The sequence below is a fragment of the Takifugu flavidus genome, chromosome 15 (assembly GCF_003711565.1).
Source record: "Takifugu flavidus isolate HTHZ2018 chromosome 15, ASM371156v2, whole genome shotgun sequence".
Taxonomy (NCBI): Eukaryota; Metazoa; Chordata; class Actinopteri; order Tetraodontiformes; family Tetraodontidae; genus Takifugu; species Takifugu flavidus.
In genome coordinates, this window is record NC_079534.1 from 12725592 (window position 1) to 12748007 (window position 22416).

The following is a 22416-nucleotide window of genomic DNA, read 5'->3' on the forward strand; positions in this document are numbered from 1 at the left end:
GGAAAGTATAAATCTGAAGGGATCACTAACCCGCACTATCTGGGTGTGTTGACGCTCCACTGCCAGATGCAATGCTGTCTGCTGGTTGCCATTCTGGATATCTAAACTGGCATTGCCCTGAGAGGCAAGAACAAAAGACACATTAAAGCACAAAGAATCACACACATCCACCTATAAGAAAATGCATTAGGATGCAGATGAACTCAATCACGTAAAAGGATGACACATAAAAACGGTAGCAGCCTGTTTGTTTCCATGAGCATTTGCTGAATCCTTGTTTCTTCAATGCTGCAGAACAACTAAGTATCACTACGAAGGCTGGGAGGAGGATGCACCCAACAAAAATGCTGCATGTGACTTCATTTCCAACTGCGAAACACCCCGAGCGAGGAGATGCAGGGGAAGAATAAGCAATGTAATCAGGCCTTGTGTGAAATCATCAAATAAGAGGACCGAGAGGCTGGCTGACAGGAAATCTGCAGTGCACCTTGGTGTGAGCTGCACCTTCAGAGCAGAAAGCTGAGCCAACACTGTGAACTGGCCCACTGCGGGGGCTTTCAGGGTGTCCCTTTTGAAGGATAGCTTGTACAGAGTGCAAATGTTGTAGCAACGCTGCGGCCTTTCCTTGTATCTCAATTAACCCAATTCCTACTTGGTCAGATAGCTTTTTCTGTGCTGCTCCTCTACGCTTTAGGCTTCAGGGACATAAACCTGCAATCTCAGAAGGGAGAAAAGTGCAGAAATCTGCGATATGCGTGAGGAAAAGGAGGGGGAGGGAGTAGGATGTGGTAAGGGCTCAACAGCACTAAAGAATAGCCCTAAAGGTCCAGAGAACCATATGGATTTAATAAAAATAGGCATTTATGGCACTTTAAAGGGGTCTATAGCTTACTAGCTGTGGGGCACTGCAGTGGAAGCTGCTCTTAATTGTCTGTTTTTAGGGAAACCTGGGAGTCTAAACTGAGTACATGCAGTTGTGCTCAGAAGGCTTTAATGGTTTTCTAGAGTTGCTACTGTTGTCACATTTACGTGAAGCACTTTGGGGTAGTGTGGGGGAGGGCTCCTGTGTGGCTACCTGGTGCACCAGCAGCTCGGCCACCTCCACGTGGTTGTTGAGGGCAGCCAGGTGCAGTGCTGTGTAACCATCGTCCTTCTTCTCATCCACGATCCAAGGCCTCGGAAGTTTAGATAACAGAACCCGCATTGCACTGCAGAGAGAAGGAAAAGCAAAGTCACGGAGATGGATTAAACGGAATACCGGCGAAGATCCAACACACACCTTATGATTTAAATATGTCATTCTCCACAGCACTGCCTCCCCCCATACATGCTAGCCAGGTATCAGGCTTTGATCTGCTGCCTTGGAGTAATTACAGATAAATATAATGCAAATTATACAGTTTCCCATGAAATTTTAATTACAAAGTTGATTTTATCTGGCTTTAAAATCGTCACATGAACTCCAAAATCATTTTGTAGAACAATGCTTTACTGCCACAGTGTATTTATGCGAGTACACAATGTCTTTAAGCTACAAGCCTCCTAACAATCCACTCAAATGAAGTATCTTCGTCCTGGAAGCATTGTACACAAAATAATATTTTGAGACTGTCTAATTAATTCATCCCCAGGACTTCTGAGCTGAGATATAAATAGAACATTTTTCATTTCTCTGTAAAATTGCAGGAAGAGGCACCCGTGAACTGTTTTGCGTGCCGTCTGTAATTAAGTAAACAATACACTTTGCAGCAAAACTGGACACGAGACATCTGACCTTGATTAACTCGGAATAATCATGCGGGGCATATCTTTGAACTGCGACAAAAGCAGCCAGCTGATTCTGCTCCTGCTTTGATATGGCAAACAGCCACCATGGCGCGTTTGCAGCAGGGCAAAAAAGGTTCTCCAGGAGAAAAGGGAGGAAATGGGCTCCAGCATTGGGGGGAGGCAGTGCCGGCAAAAATCAATGAAAGTGTTAACTATTAGGACAGAGAGAAGAATGCAAGGCAACATGCTGGCAAGTTTGCAGTCTTGGGGTAATCAGTAGAGGGCTTTTTTTGCATAGCCTACTGACAAAAGGCTGAGAGAGAGTCAGCACCTCTGCACAGAGAACTGGGGCTGGTGTAATGCTGCAGTGATGAACAGCGCAGCACACTGATCTTAGGCTCCTTCTCTCTTCCTCTCAGCGCACAGAAGCTTAAGCACACGCACGCGCGCGCACGCACACCTGCATTGCTTGCAGCTATCTTCAAGGACTTAATGCAGAGGAGCGCTGCTTAAATACGATAGCAACCACACCCGTTTCCTCTAATCTCACACTCGCTATGTTAAAAAAAGAATTGTTTGCTGGCAAACAGTCCCAATCTCAGGGAGGTCGCTACAGTAATTTCATCCACGGCATTCCCACCTGATAGGAGCCAGGACTCCCAGACAACAAATTATCAGAGAAAAGACCTCACCGCCCCACATTCTTGCCTGAAGCAATATCATAAACCTTATTCTCAGTAGTCCGGCAATATACTTTTTAGTCTTCCTTCTCATTTACGCCGATAGACACTGATGGACTGCAGTTTTCTTTACCCTTGCTAAATCTCTTACCAATTCCTGGCAAGTGTCCCACAGCAAGCCTTTGTTCATTTTGTTGCGTTTCTCTACTTACTCTGTTGGTGCAATACGGAACATTTGTGTTATTGGCTGAAATAACTGGCCAATAAATCCTTGTCTGCTGTGCTATAGGGTAGACCGGCACCTTGCACTGGTGCTAGGCACGTGTTTCCTGGTCTAGAGAGCCCCTTGGAGTTTAGACTGACAGGCTTCCTGCCATGGTGGGCAAAATGGGAGGACATTAATATTAATGCTCCATACTGGCACTGCTGCATTGCAGTTAACCTATTTGCTGTCAAGGCAGAATAAACACACAAAGTTAAAAGAAATATATTATTTTTGTTTCGTTTCTTTTAGAGGGGGGTGGGGGTGGGGATCTATATGATCTTGAAGGAGGGTAATTCTCAAGGAGGTAAAAGAGTAATATAGCGTGATTAATATGACCTTCGCTGTTCGCGTACAGGTAAGGATGGGAAATGACAAAGGAGAGTCAAAATGGAAGACAATGGAAGTGGGTCACCCTGTGAGAGATCTGAAGAATCCCTCAGGAAAGCTGCAGTGTCTGTCATTGACCAGCACGCTCTCGGGTGCCCTCGGTTCCGCGTGTCGCTCTATGATGTTGTCTCCGCTTATAAGAGTGGAAGTGCATGTGGTTGCAGTTTCTGGATGTGCTATGTGAGCAGGGCGAAGACACAGGGGGGAGCAGTCATCAAACATCCGATTAATTGCTTCTACGTTGTAGAAACATTTATAAGAATGTGCTCCAGGAAAATTAAATATTTAATACAATTCATTTTGGAAAATGCCAGGTTTTACAACGGGGACTGTTTAAAGTCACACACACACACAGTTTCCATTGATGCAGGTGGGCGCAAAGTCTAAATACCGATATTAATTTTTTAAAATCATGCATCTTACTGGTCACACAAATCCACATTTTCATATCATGAAAATGGTCATATTAGCAGATGCCATGCGATTGCAACACAGATTTTATGTCAGAGGCAAAATATAGTGGAATAGCAGGCTAGTGGAACAGTCAGTAGACATGAACAAACCGTCACATCAATAATGTGCAGTGTTTCGAAATACTGAACTGCAAATCAATCACAGTGCGCTAACTTCAAATCTAACCTATTTAAACTGGGCAGAAAGATGAATGTCATATAAGAGTCCGTGGGATCCTAAAGTCAGAGTCATGCACTAATTATTAAACGTGTACAGCAGTGGTGGTGGTAGTATTTGAAGGCAGCAGTGCAGTGGAGTGCTGAAGAAAAAAAACCTTAGCTTGCACTGCATTGTTTGTTGGGGGGGGGGTGGAGGGAGGGGACTTTCATTACCATGCTGCAAAGAGAATAGTTTCCCTGCAATGTGACCTTCCCATGCCTGCTTGTACCTGAGGCCTCTGAATAAGAACGCTTTTAATAACGACAATTTGCATAAAGCGGGTATGAGGAAAAACAGTGGCGCATTTCTGTGATGCTTAGGTTATCACCACAGCTACTCTCAGAGGCTTGAATATTGTAGGGGTGTACGTGCATGTACAAACATCTCAGCTACAACTGTCTGGTTGGGAAAGGGTGGAGGTCTATAATGGTTTAATTACAGTGATTACAGGCTTCCATGATTCACAGCAGATGATGAAGAAAAAGGTGTAAAACTGTTTATACAGTCAAAGGACACAAATACAAAGACACATTGTATGTGTTTTGTTGTGGCTTATTATTATTAAAAGGACATAAGTCATTTCCTATGTGGATTAACATGCAGAATTTAAAAAAAGATTGACACGAATTCCTATATGGAATTTTAAACTAGAAAAAAGCATCAATTGGCCTGAACATCATCCTCATGGCCACTTCAAATACACGTATACATCCTATGTCACACATCCTGTATGTGAGGGAAAAACCCTGGTTAATCAGAGGCTCTGGGAAACGGAACCGGTGCCTGAAGATTCTTCAATCGCTTCAGAAACCTGCGGGCTCAATATATATTTAACCAGAGCAAAGAACAGTGATTCTATTGATTGATACAATGCCTCACAGCATAGCCAGCTTTAAGAGGCAACTTTACTGATGTATATCATAGGTGCTTCTGCAGCCCCCTACAGGATGTTAGGCATGTTGGTACTAAGTTTTCCCAGTGTTGTTGGTTGATCTTTGGTAAACCCGTAAACCTTAATAAATGCAGCAATCAGAATTTTACTTCAGCGGTCTATGCTTTGCCATCGTGTATAATTTTGCCATTTGAATCAACATTGATGTTTTATGGATAGCTTGCAGACATTAAAATGCATGTAAAACACTGGATGTGATAATGGTGTCCCTAATAATAATAATACTATAAACAGGTGTTCTTGCTTCTATCAAAAGAAAAAAGAATTAGACTGTTCCATTCAGAGGTGCAGAGCAGTAAGTAGGACCAAGGAATCGACTTTGGGTAGTTTAAAATGATGGTAAATTCAGCCGCACTGATGCTCCTTCGATCGACAGTGTGGTATACTGTCACCATACAGGCACCCATAATCTGACCTGTCACTGCAAATCCACTACTGTAAATCATTCCTTGTACCGCGTCCTCCCCACAGTCGAACCTTTACAAGCCCGAGGTCCCTACACACCCAATAGGGTATCAAGATTACAGCTCTCCAATTATCTAACATAATAATTAAAAAAAGGACCAGAACACAATAAAGCTGCCCAACTCAAGACGTTCAGGCAATAACACCATCAAAAAAATATGGCTTGGTGAGTAGGACTGAGTGTTTGTGGTAAGAAAGGGCCTTGTATCCGCTCAAGAGACGGCAAGCCATAATGTCCAAGAGGGTCCACCTCGTTAATAATAGTGGGTATATAAAATCACCATGCATCACACAGACCAATCTACCAGTGGACGCCGTGTTCCACACAAATACATTTGAAAGATTCCATCACATAGGTCACTCGATATACTGTAAAATGTGCTGCGAGAGCTTTGTCATTTGAGCTTTATCATTGATGTTTTCCTATGAGGCGTCTTGGAAGACACAGTCATACAGTACACACCCAAATTGCAGCAACACGACTCCTCCTTCCCTTGACCTGTCATACTGCATTTACATGGAAGCCCCTGACTTCAGTGTCTGCATGGGTTACCAAGGTAACAAGTTATGCATTATTCAAACGCTGAGCTTGGTTCAGATGTGAACATTGATCTAGATGTGTCCCTCAGAGTACATTATGGTGACCAGTATCACTGGTCCTGGGTTCCAGAGCAGATTCTGCTCACAAATAGAAAAGAAGATTAATGTGAACATAGAAATGCTGTAATATTATTATTTTTCCTACAAAAAAACAAAAGCAGAATCTATATTTCTGCTAAATAGAAAATGATATAAAAATGTTTTTTTTATTTACTGCGCAGACGAAAATGGCCGATCTTGATTAAAAGCTTGGAGCTCTCTGATGTAACAAACTGGGAAAAAATAAAATCAAACTCTCATTTGCTGTAGTGTGAGATTTATTTGGATGCTTACACAAGTTAACTCTGCTGAGGTGCTTATCGAGATTTCAATAAAAATGTCATCACCAATTTTAAAGTACCATTAAACACAAAAATGAATTCTATTAGTTATCCCATAACACAAAGTAAATAGGTAAACTAGATTTACTTTAAAATGAGGAGAGAAATATTAAAGATGCTTGCCAGCTGTGCTGTGCATGTATATCACCTCCCTCTGTCATATTTATTAGCTGCTTTGCTGAGACACTTAAAGTGCTACAAATAAATCCTGTCCTTCGAGGTACGGCAAGTAGGAACAAACTGTATCATCAGTGCTTACATAGGCGATTTAAGCTCGTTACTTTGTATGCTATAGTCACTTTCCCAAAAGCTCTTTATGTCCTTGAGTCCCTTCACTCCAGGATGCGGTCCTTCCTTTCTCCCCAATCCCTTATTTTCTCTTTCCCTTCCATCCATCCTTCCCCGTCTGTGCTACCCCCACGTCGACCGCTTCCATCATGTGCCGTAACAGCACAGAAGCCTGGACTCAATATTTCGACATGTCACAGGACGGAGCATTACGGCACGGCTGAGCTTAATTCTGGCTCCGAGCCACACTGCCCAGCCTTGGAGGCAGGCATAGGCATTGTGATTGGTCATGTGGGCTTTGGGGGGGGTTGTATTAGCTTGTCCTTTGGTTGATCTTTTGGGCTTGTCCCAGCCCACACAGAGAATGACTGGAGTTCTGGGATTGGACAACATTTCAATTAAGTCCCTTTACATACTGCAGCAAAATGGTGCACGAGCTTATTACAAGGAGCAGTCACTACAGGACATTTTAAACGTTACCAGCTTGTGTAGTTGACTATCCTCGTCTGTATTAGCAAGTAGATGTACGTGTATTTAAATAAATAGTGTGAAATACTGCATCCTTGCACATTCATCCGAGTGGCTCTGTGGGAAAACAAAGATAGGGAGCAGTGTTGACTATATTTATGCCTGTACGTAAATGGCTTTCCACACACATATATAGCCTTGCAGGGCACAGGCATTCGTGCAGTCTGTAAGTCACTTAGCCGTAACGTGCAGCTCTGATAAGGCATGGTTTAAAAATATCAGAGGGAAAAAAAAAAAAATCTGAGAAGATTCCCCTGCAGTGAGGCTAGATTGAACAATGGGCTGCTGGATCAGAGAGTCTGGCTGCTACTGGCTTTCCCCGCAAGCACCTAGGTAGGCTGCCCCATTCATAAATCACATTTATTCCTCCAAGCGCTCAGCGGGCTCACCTCCTTATATGATGCACTGTTTAAAAGGATGAGGAGGGAGGAGCACAGGTTACTGGAAAGGATTTGATGGGCAAGCCAAAGAAAACACTGGGAAGGGCCAACGTGATGACCGAGCATGCAGAACTTTTCAAAACCAGAAACTGGGATCACTGGAAAAAAGCTTTAAATGTGTAAAACATCGTTTCTGTCTCTTATTAATAATTTAATTTAGCTAAATGAACGACTGATCAGCGACTGGGCTCGGTCATGCCGTGAAATCTTACAGAGTGGTCTTTGCCACAGCTGTGTCTTTCTGAATAATTTTTACTGGAATGATGTGTTTTGATATTTTAGACTATTAAAAAATGATTTTGGTTCATTCTAACAAAAACAAGTTTAATACCCCGGAGGACTCTGGCAAAATACAGCCTCAACCTCATGTTTGCTTGATTAATGCTATTTAAAAGGGTTTTTAGTTTCTGCGATAGATGCAGAGCAAAGATGTTTTCTTTTGTTGTTGTTGATGTTCTGTGTTTAACATTCATCCTAAAATAAGGAGCTTTTAATCTTTATCTTTAGTGGAGTTTTTTTCCCTCTTTTTGAACAGAGATATATATGAAGTACTCACACTGAAACCAACCCGTACCTTCCACTACATCCAATAATGACAGGCACATCTATTAGTCCACCCTTTCTTTACTGATTGATTAAGTGCTTCGCTAAATATTCGACTCTGTGCTATTAATCATGGAGGCAAGATGGTAGCTGGGCTGCTGAGTTTCAAGGCCAGTTGGGATATCAAAATGTAAGTGATTCAAGTTAAAGGGTGAGGGGGGAGAGCGCACGTGAGATGAGATGAGCAGAGAGGAGAAGAAAAATACACAAGGATCATCAATGGAGATAATGAGAAAAAACAAAACTGTACATGAATTAGTGAGTGCCATGGGTTCAATTATAAGTTAAATCCAGCTCCACAGCACAACATCATTAAATGTGTGTAAAATTGATCAAAAAGAGCTGCATTAAAACCAGCTGAGAGAGGAAAAAAGGGGCAACTGAAGAAGCAGGAGTGACTTAAACGATGTTGACTGAACTGCAGATGTAGAGATAACAGATGGATTCACATATGTAGCTCTAATTGTGCACTTGGTTAAGCCGTGTCGAGTCAAGATTTGAGCTGACAGATCAGCAGCTTTGAATCCATTCTCCTTTACAAATAGCCCATTCTTGTAACAGCTGTAAAGATAATGTAATTGAAAAGCTATAAATTGCAGTCGCAATACACTGCATAAATGGCACATTTAAATCCAAGCAGAAGCGTTACCATCAAGAAGGCGGCCTCAGGTGTAACCGAGGGAGTGGGCAGAATGGGTAAGTGCTTTATAAAAGATGTATCATATCAACGGCCAGACATTGGGAGGACTTTTTTTTTTATTCATGACAATGTTCTCCAAATATCCATGCGGGTGAGGGGTTTGAGAGATTTTATCACTACTAGAATGACCAAGGCTTTCTTCCAGGCTGCTCACCTGAAATGTGGAAAGAAACCGGGGCTTACGGGCCCGGGGGGGAATCTCAAGTTAGTGAAGTTAGAGTCAGTGGCCTATGGGGGAGATACAGAAGAGGATCCAGACTATAGACAAGGAGAGAGGAAAGAAAAGAGGGCACATAGGACATTGCTTTCATGCACTGTAGATGTGCACTGTGATGAGACCAACTAATTAAACAGATTGTTCAGTGGCCATGCCTTGGGAAAGCCTGAAAAAGACACTTTTAATGAGAGTGTAAGTGGAGGAAAAAGCATACAAGTTTGCAGCTTCCTCGATTTAGGAAAATAATGTTTCCAGCTGTCTGATATGATTTTTAGTTTTTAATGTTCATCCTCTCTCTCGCGTCTATTCTGTAAATCTGTAGTTATTTTAAGTACAGAGGTGAGAAGACTGAACCTCTACCATAAGCAGCAGGTTCAAGCTCTATTTAAAAGGAATGACAGACACTTAGGGGGTATCATATGAGGTGGTGAAGTTAGTGGTGAAGGATTTAATGTGCAGGGGGGGGATACAAGAATATACAACTGGAAGCAGGATGGACTACTTTATTTGGAGCTACTAAAAATAGTACAGCAAATGGTAGCATGGGCTAGGTGGCCTAACACTCTCTTTGCAGGCTGGTGGAATCGATAGGCAGGGGAGCCGTGCAGAAGGCTTCCCGGAGCCTGGAGCCAACAGTTGCTGAGGGGGGATAGGGAAGAGAGGTGGGTGGGGTGATGAGGAGCAGACTAGAGTGGAGTAGAGCTTGAACTATTTTTTGCACTGCTTGACTAAATATGGTCAAGGAGGTGGTGAGACAAGACACATGAGCAGGCCGGCAACAGGGGCCGAAGCATGTTTCAAATGCTTGGCTTCCCACAAAGTGCTAACTATTTAGCGAAACCCTTGAAGCCGCGGGGTAGGAACCCACGGGCTCTTTTGCCTCTTGTACCTTTATGCTGCCAGTTAGTCTTCATCTGCTTCCTGCCCTCCAGACTGCAAATTTATCCTCACCTGTTTTTTTTGTAAAACGTGTGATCATTGCTCTATAAAGACTGCATAAATGTGCTTAAATATTCTCAAGTGGGGAAAAAACCCCAACAAAACCCGCTGAATTCCAATATACTCCAGCTCTAATGCCAACGGGGCTTTGCAAACAAACTAATCAAATTGTGTAAGTCATGATTCTATTGTCTTCTACCACTGAGAACCTCTGTTTGTGGAAGCGCTGTCAAGATTTGGCTACATTCAGCAAACTTCCTCTTCTAAGCTGCAGTATAAAGTTCCCCTGAATAATAAAAGAGCGTTTCACCAGCAGGATAAAGCTCATAGGGTGCTTGTGTAGAAGAGGAAAAAGGCTGTTTGTTCTTCCAACCGGAGCAACCTGGGGCAACTTCTCCCCATCACAATGCACGTGATGGAGACGTGCTGCAGATATTTCCATGCGCCCTTCTGCTCATCTTCTCTCTTTCCTTTTATTTCCTAAAGACTGCCAAGATGGGTTTTATATCGCGCTGTACCACCGCTCTCACTTTGTTTGTATGGGAATGCGCGTCCGATCGTGTGCCCTCTTCCTTGCCGTTTCTCCTTCTCCTCCTCCTCCTCTCCTCAACCCGCCCACCACCACACACCCCCCCAATCATAGAAGCTGATTCAGCGAGTCGGGCATGCACCAGGCACACACGATGGCTGCAGCATCTGGAGCGCTGTCTAGGTCATTATAGCACTCCTCACACACCAGGAAAAGGAGGAGAGGAGGGGACAAGGAGGAGGAGGAGGAGCAGCAGAGATAAAAAACTGATCTGACAGGTAATATATGCACTTCCTTCACTTTCAAATGGAGTTTAACCCTAATGGGCCTTGACGTCGCTAGTCCTGTACCATCCCTCTCTCTTCTTTGGATGCAGTTATTAGATGCATGGCTTTGGAGGAGGGGGAGTGGAATGTGCTGCTCTGCTGCAGCAGCTGCAGCACTAGCTTTGGCACCGGGACAGTGCAGATCCACACAGCACCTTGGGCTTCTCATACTCTTGTTACTTTTGACTTGCAAGAAGGCAAAAAATAAAGGTTTTCTTTTTCACAAAAAAAGTGCAGAGATGAAGAAGATGCAAGAGAAAATGGAAGAGGGTAAAAGGGAGGTTGGGGAGTTGCTATGGCCCACATGGATTTTAGCCCTGCACTCTATCGCTCTCATCTTGTTCTCTCTCTCTCCCTCGCTCCCTCCCTCCCTCCCTCATCTTGCTCCCTCTCCCCCTTTCTCTCTTTTCCTCCTGTGTTCCTGGCACTGGCCGGACATGCTGCTGCAGCAGAGCTCTTTGGCTCATTAGACTTCATGTTTGCAGCCCTGCCGATATAAAACGATGGACTCATAAACTTAGACCTGCACTGGTGAGGGGACAGCAACCCACAATTTGTCCTTTGTGGCTGAGACAAGACGTTTTTGCCACGAATAAGGATACTAATTGCTTGGACTGATTGTTTTAATTTTTTTCAAAATCTTTTTCTGAAGCATTTTTTGTTGTTTCTTCCTGCTCTTACTTGTTGTCCACTTCTAAATTTAAAATGAAGGGCAGGGGAGGCCAGTGCCATACTTAATAAATGGGAGGTAAGTTTGACAACACGTCACACTTTTGAGCCTGAGGTTGGCTGACTGGTGTGAAGGATGGAGTGCGGGGACTAGAACGATGACGAGGCATCAGAATAATGAACAGCGGGCAGGTTGGTGGTTCTTAATAGAAAAAAGCGGATTGACAGCGCACAGCTGGGAGAAGTGTATTAACGCAGATGTGGGTGGGGAGGACGAGGACGGGTGGGAGGGGATATTGGACAGCAACGGTTGACTGTGTCACCAGCTGAACCCACAGCACTTAGGCTAGTTACCCAATTTCTTCTCCTTCCTGAGCAAACTGCTACAGACTAGGCAGAGCATGCAGGGCACATACGACTGCAGTGCTATCACCGGAAGCACAATAGCCACTGGGCTAATTTGCTAATTCACATACAGGAATCCCCCACCCCTCCATCTCACTCGCCCTGTCGAGCAGCTGTGACATTTCCTAAATAGGACGTCACCCCTTTAGGACCAGGCTCGACCACTGTCGCCTTTACTTGAACTTCTCAAAATTCCTATTTGAAACCAAATTTTTAAAACAACACCAAACTGCTTTCCCCCCCCCAAAGTAATCAGTTTTAACCCTCAAAAGTTCTCCAGGCCACTTCCTAAGCCATTTATGCTGTTGTCTGTTGCTTGCTTTAGCACCCAGCCAGATGACCAGCTGAGGCTAGTTCAAGGCAATGTCAACATGTGGAATGTGTTGGGCAGAGGCTATGGTTCATTAGAGGCAGTTCTCGCCACCGTGCCAAAATGGATATTGACTCGCCCCAACCAGACAACTGCTCCCACAGCTAACAGGTGTAGCTTGATGATGAGGCACAGGAAGAGTAGAGAATTAGCTAGCAAAACGTTAAATAGAGGAAATACGTATGGCAGTGATGATGTTAGGTGGGATGGATTGTGGGGGGCACGGCCTGAGCCAATCCACAAGTGCTGAATCGGCATTAGCGCCTTCATGTGACCTATGGCCTGCCTCTGTGCTTAAAGCCCAAATCCCGCTCACAATAGCTTCCTGTTCCACTTGGATCACCATCGTTTTCAAACATCAGCAAGCGCACCAGCTGGCCATTGGGGACGTTGCTGACACAAGACAGGCCAGGGACAGGCAAGTGAGACGGGTATAGGAGTGAGCGCAGCCGCGGGTAGGAAAAGGATATAGAATGTGGGAGTGAAATACGAGAATTAGAGAGTGGCAGCGACAGGCTGAAAGGAAAGTGGGAGGAGAGACGTGAACATTTGTAGCATGACAACAGGACTTATAGGTGCACCCCTGCGCTCAGGACAGAGCAAATGCTCATCACAAGTCAAGGTGCACGCAGAGGCACTCCACACCGCGGACGTTCTTTCGAGGAGAACACTTCCCTTTTTCTCCTGTTTTTTTCCCAACCCTTTTAAACAACCTCAATCTTTTTCCTGGGGGAAAAAAAAGACTACTTCTACAGGGAGCTGTATTCCTTCTGCTCATCCTGGTTTCTCCCCGTTGTCTGGAGGACAGCCAGGGTCAATCGGACATATGACTATGGTATGGACTGCAAAACTTCTGCTGTGTTCAGGGGCGGGGGGACTGGCTGTTAAGCCTTACATGGCAACCAAATGAAAGCCTTGAGTGTTGTACTGAATTTACACTCAAAGTCACCTTACTGTGCAGACTACCATACTTGGGAGAGAGAACGGTGAGGAAAAATATTCTGCTCATAACTTTATGACCTTGGCTGAAAGGTGAGAACATTTCATACCTAAAATGACCTCCTTAGTGTACATACTTCTTTATGTACCCATATGGACATATGATAACTATGGAATGTAAAGAAGTATGTATTCTTGGTGAGGTGAAATCCTCATTCTGGGAAAAAAAAATAACACATGATTGAACAGCGGTGTCTAAAGATGTTTGTGATTTTTACGTCGGTAAACTCAGTCTGAGAATAAGTAGCCGAAATGGAGCGAAAAGAGGGGATGAGAGAGGGGAGATGAACGTGTGAATGTGAGTGGTAAAGCTTGAGCGTTAGCTATACTGTCTCTGGGCAGTCTTACTGCAGCACTGATTGCTGTAGGGAACTTGCTGCTTTCTCTAACGGCCTTTGGTGGCCAGTAAAGATCTATTTCTCAAGACAGGCCAACAAATTAGTCAGGTTATTCTTAATTTTTAACAATTGTGATTTAAGCATGCCCTGTCAGCAGGTTGATCTTAGCTCTATTTTAGACGTCTGCACCAATTACAGGCAAACGGTCTTGTGACATCACCATACGAACAGGGCCTCCTTTCATTATTGGATCATTTTACTGCATTACAGTCTCTGACATTCAGCCAGCTGCAACTTTGCACCAACTTCAGCAGGGAGTGAGCGGTACGCTAGACCTACAGCTGACCATTAATACCATAAGCTCTTCCAGTGATTTCAAATGGCTAGAAGGTTAAAAAAAAATAACCCAAGGTGGTCTGAGAAAAATTATTGTTATACTCTTTCATTTTGATGAAATAAAAAAATAAAGATTAGGACACGGTTGCTCAGGATGCACAGTAAATGACTAAGCTATAGCCAGTGCGGGGACATTACTATACATTTAACTATGGCCACAAATTGGAATATTAACTCTTTAACCAATGGAGTGTGAATTCAAACCATTACCAGTGGCTGGTAATATGGTTGCCCTGTCCACTAATGTGTCATATGTGAATAATCCTGTGTGTTTAACTATGACTGTTGTCCCTTTTATACTACTGCCCCCCCAACCTCATGTCAACCTGGCTGCCCCGTGCTCGCCTCCCTCTCCCTGATTCCTGCTTTCATTGTTCATGTTTGCTATGCTTGCCAAAAGCTTTGCTGCGCTGCATGGCAGTCAGATTAGACCATCAAAAGTGACAATGCGGGATCAGGATCGACTATGGCCCGTCAGCTGATTCTTATTGTTCCCTGCTTCAAACAATTAAAGGCAGAACAGAATATGGACAGGAGAAGGGGAGTGAGGAGAAATTTGCATGGCAAGCTGTTCATATCGAACTATTTAATTATTTATTATGTTTTACGGCAGTGTACCCTTACAAAAAAAAAGAATATTGTTACTATAGACATACTGCTGTGCTGAACAAACACAATTAAGATACAGAAATGTGGTGTGCCTTATTTGGGGAAAAAAAGGAATAAAATAAAACTAAACTTCGACAAGCAAGGCTTTTCTGCACAACGCTGCCTGTCCAGCTCGCCCTCTTTTCTGTCAGGACATCAAAGGTAGGCTGCATGGCTTACGCTGCATGTTCCTCCCAGGCCCTCAATAGCATTGACTTGCTGTCTGAGTGACAAACACAGCAGATGCTGACATTATCAAATGCCCAGTGCCTGTCATGCCCCTTGCTTTTTGCCCTATTATGGCCCTTAGAGGAGGTGAGCAGTCTGGCCACCTGACTCTGGCTGACTGAGAGAGCGTATCTGTAAGTGTGTGTACGTGAACGTGCGTGCGTATGTTACAAATAGACTTGCTTCTGGTGAGCCATACCAAACTGGTGCTATGGTGACTTCAATTCTATCTAAAGGGAAATCTGAGAACCTTGCAAATGTAAAAGTTTTGATCAACCGTACACATATTATTACTGTTATAAAATTACAAACTAGCAGTTTGATAGCAAAATAGAAAAGAAAAATAAACCAAGCATGACTTGATTTTTACATATGGAAAATGCTGTTGCTGCTTCTTAATTATTTACCAAGTAAAGCAGATTATAAAAAAGGCAGATTTATATTACCAGAAGAATATTATTTAGAGTTAACCTTATTGCAGTAACCTGGAACAATGAGAGGCTAAATTATCCAGCACAGTCACTGTTCCAACAATACCATCTACACGACCAGTCAGGCTCTCGGACTAAAATATCTGGTTAAAATTAATGTTGTGACTTGACACCCCTGAGTGCTGCTGTATGAACACGAGTGAGGGCGTTTGTGTGCTTAGTTATGCCTCTGCATTTGTCAGTTAGCCGTTTAGGTGACCGCAGCAGCACTGCGCCTCCAATAGGCTCCATCTGTCAGAGGCTGTAATTGCTTCATGACTGTAGGACATTTGACTCAAGTGCACTGCCACAGATTATTATTATCCTTTACGCAGGGACAGTTTTTCCTACTCTCAGCAAAGGGGACAGGTGTGAAATTTAGGTACAACTGTGTGTTGCTGGTCATTGCATGTGAAAGCAGAACTACAAAGGCAGGGAGACCGAAAAACTCCACATTATGGTGTCATTTTGAAACATTATTTTCAAAAAGTAAACCCTTTTGTAATATTTCCCCTGTCTTCTTTGAAACACTGACTCCACAATGCTTTGCTAAAGCTGGTAAAATGGAACCAAATCACCTCTTGAATGGATTTGGTCCCCTTCAACCAGCTGTAGCTATGCTTTGATGACTACGGGAGCTTCTGCCGACTTGGACGCGATGACGACAGGCTTTTTCACCATGTTTGAAACGTTCCCGTCCACCAACACGATCGTCACATGTGGAATTCATTTCATGTTAAATGCTTTTATTAATGCTCTTGTTTTGATGAATAAACAAACCCCAGATTCAAAACTTTGGTTTGGTCGAGATTTCTGAGTGACTGCTACCTCTCCGCCTCGAAGTACTTTGATATTCTGATCGCGGGATGGCTGGTTCAAAAATAGCAGTGGGGTTGACAGGCAGTGTGTTCTAGTTTAGAAACATGGTACTCACATATCTGTAAGAGAATGCGCGGCTGTCTTTCTGAGCGTCTGACACAGGGTGCAACAGCCAATTTTAGTGTGGGTATATATTAACAACGTGGAGAGAACAATGAAAAACAGAGCCAATGAGAACGCCGAGGGCCCACAGCAGCAATGCAAAGACCATATGTAGCCATTAAAATGCATGAAACGTTGTAAAGTGACCAAACAATGTGTACAAACACAAAGTCTCCGGGCTGATTCCCTTGAAGCGGCCTGCTGTGATGTTAGACATGTTAAGGTATACGGCTCAGGGGAGTAGGAGCAGAATATGAGGATCACAGGACAGACGATTCTTATTCCCTCTGTTTCTGTAGGACAGACAGAGACATCGACTCCTTTCAAAACTCTCCTGCTCTCCTTCCTTTTCTACCATCTTAGGCAGCTAATGTTATGTCAAAATGACCCGTTCATAAATCCGGGACACAGGCAGCACAACCTCAACAATAATCACAAAGAATGCGCTACAAATGTCAGTGGACATGCCTAAAACCTGTGGCTAATGAGAGAATCTGCATACGCCTAAACTTGATAACTGAAGTCATTTTTTAAAATATAAAGTGTTTTCCAGTGGACCAGTGACCATGAAATCAGTTTTTCTAATGAATGAGCCACAAGCTTACACTACTAAAAAGAAAAACTCATGCAAGAGTAAGAGATAGTATAAAAATAATATAATTCTGGTGAAGTCGCCCATCAAGGTGTGTAATGGCACAGTGCAAGAAATCTGACAATTACGGGAGCAGGACAAGAATCTTGGGAAGGTGACGCGCAAAAGGTTACAGACGGACACGGCGAGACTTGTTTGGAGGCTGTTCATGAGTCATCGGGCATTAATCATATTGTTTACAGTAGTGTAGCTGCGGCGAGCTTCTAGCTGCCGACGGGACGGACGACGAGACAAAACAGGCACCATTTCAGGATGGGGCTGTGGTAAATGCGCACAATGTGGTCTTTCCAAGTGAGTAGTAATTGATTTTAACACCTTTTTGATTCACTTTCAACTGTAACCAACTATCTCCGTCATGTGGAAACCTCTTTAAAATGCGTGTGTAAGAAACAAGCTGCAAAACAGGATACGTCGCCCTGCGTTAGGAATTCCTGCAAGCATTCAATCCAAACAAATGTGTCTCTGCTACGAAACAAACACCAGATAAGCTACATTCACAGAAACCAAGAAGACGACTTTTAAGGCTTTACGACTGCACCCTCTCCCTGATAAAACAGGAGCTCGAGTGTGAAATAAAACTAAATGTGCAAACTGCAGGCGGTAACACAGATCTTGCTCTGAAGGCAAGGGAGCACGCACGAGGCGCAGCATCACTAATACAGAAAATACTGTATCGCAGCACTTTTGGACACTTAATCAATGAGTGTTGAAGCAGCTTTCTTCTCTTTTTTTTTTTTAACCTGGCTAATGTATAAACATGAGTAAATGAAATTCAGTTTTAAAATTTAGATAATGTGAGAATTTTAAGAATTCTATTTTTCTAAAAGCTGAACATTAAAAGAATTTCTTCAATTATGTGTGTTTAACAAATAAAATGTGCTTATTATTACTACTAGTACTTTTTGGATCACATTTCTATCAATAAAATCATTATGCCACAGATTTGATATTGCAATAAACAATAATTATAATACTTATTCTTTGTCATAGTCCGTCTAGTAAACACAGAGGGAAGGAGCAGCTGCATCCTGTGTGTATTCCGTGATGTCGTGCATTCTGCAGGTGAAGGGCTGACTTTGGCAAGGCTGGAGGGAGGTGACAGGTGTTTCACAGACCCCTGACCTCATGTCCGTTAGTCCTTATGCCCGCTGCATAAATGCCAATGAATTGAAATGGCATTTGGGATAGCAACGCTCATTAGCTATAATACACATGCAGAGCAAAAATGATCCAACTGGAAGAGGGAGGTGAGAAACGAACGATGTAGAACGCTGATTCTTTCAGAAATACGAGTCAATACTCCTAATTGACAGACAATAAAACAGCTCAATGGGTAATAACTAAACTACCGAAGCTGCAAGAAGCTGCTGCTTCCGGACAGCTGCGGCAGACACATGGCAACGTCACCGACCAGGAAAAAGAAGCGTACCATCCAAAAGTACCAGCAGCAACACTAAAAACACAAGATAAATGCTTTCAAGGCTTCAAAGGTTATTGAATGTTAATTTAAAACCACACCATCTGCTGGCCTGATGGATGAAGCATATAGGCCTGCCATAAACCTGTCATTGCCATAGTAACCAGAAATCCAAGAGCACATTTTAGAGCAAGGTGAAATGTAGTCAGTAAGGCAGCGTCCACACTACCTGTTAACAATCATCTAAAATATATTAGATACAACTATCTACGAAGCTTATGTTGACACAAACTGAATGAATACATAAAATGTATCATTTTATTTAACAATTATATTAAATTTTCTTATGTCAGATAATCAAACATTACTAAAAAATAAGAAAAAATGACCACTAATATATATGAATGAAGGTCAAACATCTGATTTAGCACAACTACTAGCCAGGTATTTCAAAAGTCACTGGAAAAAGTAGCCACAAGTCCAAGTAATCATTCTTTTGAACAAGATTTACTTAGAGGCATTTCCACGACCTAATTAACACCAACTGTAAGAATTTTGTGGGTTTAAACCAGATTTTGAGGATAGAATTTTCAATAGCTCATAGTTAAACCTGCCCTGCACGTGAGAAAGTGAGACACATACCTGGGGTTTCCTCGGAGGGCGGCATGATGTAAAGCATTAAAGCCGTTATTGTTGGTAATGGTGACATCAGCACCAGACTCCAGAAGAACTGAAAGCATGTCATCTCTCTTCTTGCTAATGGCATCATGCAGGGGTGTATCGCCTTCTGAATCCTAAAATAATATCTCTGTGTTACTTTTTTTGGAAACCTGAAACTTCTATGAGCATTTTAATACAATGCTAATTTTGTACAGCACAGGAGATTTCCTTGGTAAAAGGAGGATAAATACCTGGAGGCTGGGGTGGCAGCCAAAGTCCAGGAGAGTCTTGACCACCTGCAAGTGGCCCTTGTTAACAGCTATGTGTAATGGCGTCTGCCTTCGCTTGTTTCTGGCATTCAAGTCAGCGCCACCCCTCTGCAGCACCTCGATGACGGAGCCCTCATCACCAAAGGCTGCGTGGTGCACGGCGCGGTCTCCGTCCTTGTCCTGAATAACAATCAGTTGTGTGAGGCAATGACCGGAATCATACATGCATGTCAATGAGGGGGTCAATTGGATCAAAGCGAACCTCAGCTTCCAGGTCCACGTTGTGCTTAAGCAGCAGCTTCAGGACGTCCACGTGACCATTCTGACTGGCTGCTTGCATAGCGGTGTGTCCAGCACACTGCCCATTCACCTGCCGACAGATGGAGAATTTAACTAAGAATGTGCCTGTGGGTGACGGCGCATTTCATTTGCCGATGTGCATCGACTAAATTACTTGTTCCCCTGAAGAAAAACAAGACTGGTGAGTGTGTCTTTGTGTGTACAGGCATGAATGGCTAGAGTGCATGCTTCATCATCAACCGCAGACATGCAAAACCTCACGGCATAAATATTAATGCGAACTCTTTCAAGAGCCTCCAGACATCCATTATCCTGGCAGCTAATCACTTGCCGAAGCTCAGTCTTCTCAACTTCAAGTAAATAATTTTGCTGAAAGGCAGGAGGGCATCAGGCCAGCTTTTACTACTGGCACACATTCACGCACACGTACATTCTCTCCTGCTCTGAAAGACAAGAGTTGCAACCTTAACATGTACAGTTCTCAAAAGGAAGACGAATCTCAACAGCGGCTCTCATCCGTGCAAACTCATGCATACGTGGACGCATATCAAAGTAAAGGCATCTGCATCCATATGGGTTTGTATATCTCAGATCAGTTGTATCAGAAACAGGAGCAAAAGTACACAACTAATGTTCTTTGGTGGCTCCTCTGCACCCTGGTTAAATGCGTTTCTGAGCGAGTTAGGCTCAAGAGTTGGGAACCCCCCCAACTCCCCCCAGATCTCTTGATAATACACTGGGGGAAAAAAGTGAAGACCACAGCCAGAGCTCATATTTAAATGTCCTCAATATCTGCATTCCTTAAACTGTATAGTAATGATAATAACTATTAACTAACAATAATAACTATTAACTAATAATTATTATTAATATCATCTCCGTATGTCCAGCACTTACATCCACGTCGGGTCGTTTTAAGATGTCCTCCACCTTAGCCAGGTCTCCGTTGGCTGCTGCCTTTACCAGCTCCTCGGTGATGTCGCCAGACTCTTGCGTCTCAAATAGTTTTTTCAGCAACTGAGACAGGCGTTCTAATCAAGCAAAGGGTGCAAACGCATGAAATTACGGCGTGTAGATGACAGAGAAAGAGAGAATGAACCGTCTTTGTGTCAGCATCGCTTGTTCGTTCGTACCTCCAGAGGCGTTGCTGACGGCAGAGCCAGAGGGGGCGATTTTGGTGACGGCGGCAGGATTGTATGTCCAAGAAGTCCCACAAACCTCGACCTTCAGGTCGCTGTCTGAGTAGATCTGTTGCACCCGGCCTACCTTTCCAAGGGTCTGTTGAAAAATGATGGATACGCTTGTGACTGCTCGGTGTATAACGGCCAATAACAGGCAGGGGAACAATGGAGGGAGCGCGTAAACAGGAACAATAAATGACCGGGTGGAAGTACGGATAAAGAACAGATCATAGCAGGTTAACAAAGTGCTCTTTGTGAAGTAGAAACAAAGCTTGAGGCAAAAATAATGGCAATAATAACTATAACACCCATTTTGGCTGTCTTGTCATTACTCACAGGATGTGTACTTACAAGAGAAAAGACAGATAACATCTCTTTATATGGCTTCATCTGTGCAGGCAATACGCTCTGAAACTGACAGGGCAAAATGCCTTCTTCTTTGGAATCATATCTCAATCTGGGCGATATAAGAGAGTGGTGCTTTAAGTGTGCCGGGTCTGGGCTGTCCTAGAGGATGCCATCAATAATCGGGATTGCTGCAGTAGGAGCAGCAGCAGGCAGCAAACAGCCGTGGTTAGTGATCAAAGCTACAACCCATCTTGGGGGTTTAAGGCTCATTAGCTGCTGAGGGGGACCAGTTTGGCAGGGACAAGTGGCATATTGGAGTAGACTGGATTACATAACCTACAGTATGTTGTGCTGCAATGAATAATGAGAACCAAAGAATGAAAGAAAAGGAATCCATAAATATAATTCCATCACTCACAGATGTAAAATGATTGACAGATGTGCGGGAAAATCCTAAAGATCATAAACAGCATGATAGATTTATAGCAGTAGGTATAAAAAGTATACATCCGTGTTTCTCGGTCTGTATTTATAAGACAACGTTGCAGGATAGTAAAACTTTAAAGTTTCAGTCCATAATGTCACATGGATACAGATACTCCCAGTAACAATAAGTAAAAAAAAGTATTTTAGACTTCGGAATACAAGCAGCTTTCTGTCTTACCGGCAGCATCGCCTCAGCCCATTCTCCGTGGCCCCTCTGTAACAGCTTGATGCGGTCGATGTCGTAGCAAATCTGAACCAGGTCTCCCACATGGAACTGGGAAGCACCCCCTTCTGCCCCAGCTGCTACTTCTCCGCTGCGCACTACATTGGCCTTTGTCAGTACAGCTGGGTTGAAAGTCCATCTGTGGATACAGACATTTAGGTTTAGATACATCACCAAGTCTAATCTAAATATTCTGCATATCATGTATGTCCATTTAATCTCACCTGTTGCCGCTGGGGTACTGAACAACAATGTCGTGATCCTCATCAATGCCACATACTGTTCCAGTCGTTGTGAGGGTCTCAAACATGCCGTCAGTCCATCCGCCGTGGCCATGTTGGAGTGACTGAACAATCTCAAGGTCTAAATCAATGTTGACCAAGTCTCCAATCTGAAGACCTCCAGGATTTCTATTGCCATTCTGCTCCCCTGAGAAATAACGGTGAGTAAAGATATTCTTATTTCAAATCTCTGGGGAAAAACTTTACATGCATGTGTCATCCAAAAGGCTAACAAATCAAAAGAAGCAAACAAAAGACATATCGACATAAAGAAGCTACAACTTATTAATAACAATAGTGCTGCAGTGTTAAATGGATGTACAGATTTATTCCGGTGTTCCTAGTCCTCTACCTCCA

At 43.4% G+C, this 22416-nt stretch overlaps 1 protein-coding gene across 6 annotated transcripts in view; it reads right to left on the reverse strand.

The window, feature by feature from the left end:
* The window catches only part of mib1 (MIB E3 ubiquitin protein ligase 1), a 34607-nt gene that overhangs the window by 6323 nt on the left and 5868 nt on the right, over nt 1-22416 (reverse strand). For all 6 annotated transcript variants that reach the window (XM_057056104.1, XM_057056102.1, XM_057056101.1 and 3 more), the window contains exons 6-14: nt 22003-22207; nt 21734-21917; nt 20674-20818; nt 20438-20571; nt 19503-19610; nt 19223-19420; nt 18954-19105; nt 1076-1208; nt 31-117 (exon numbers count right to left, since the gene is read on the reverse strand). In XM_057056104.1, the coding sequence (XP_056912084.1) occupies nt 31-117; nt 1076-1208; nt 18954-19105; nt 19223-19420; nt 19503-19610; nt 20438-20571; nt 20674-20818; nt 21734-21917; nt 22003-22207 (1346 nt within the window). The remainder of the gene's footprint in view (nt 1-30; nt 118-1075; nt 1209-18953; nt 19106-19222; nt 19421-19502; nt 19611-20437; nt 20572-20673; nt 20819-21733; nt 21918-22002; nt 22208-22416) is intronic.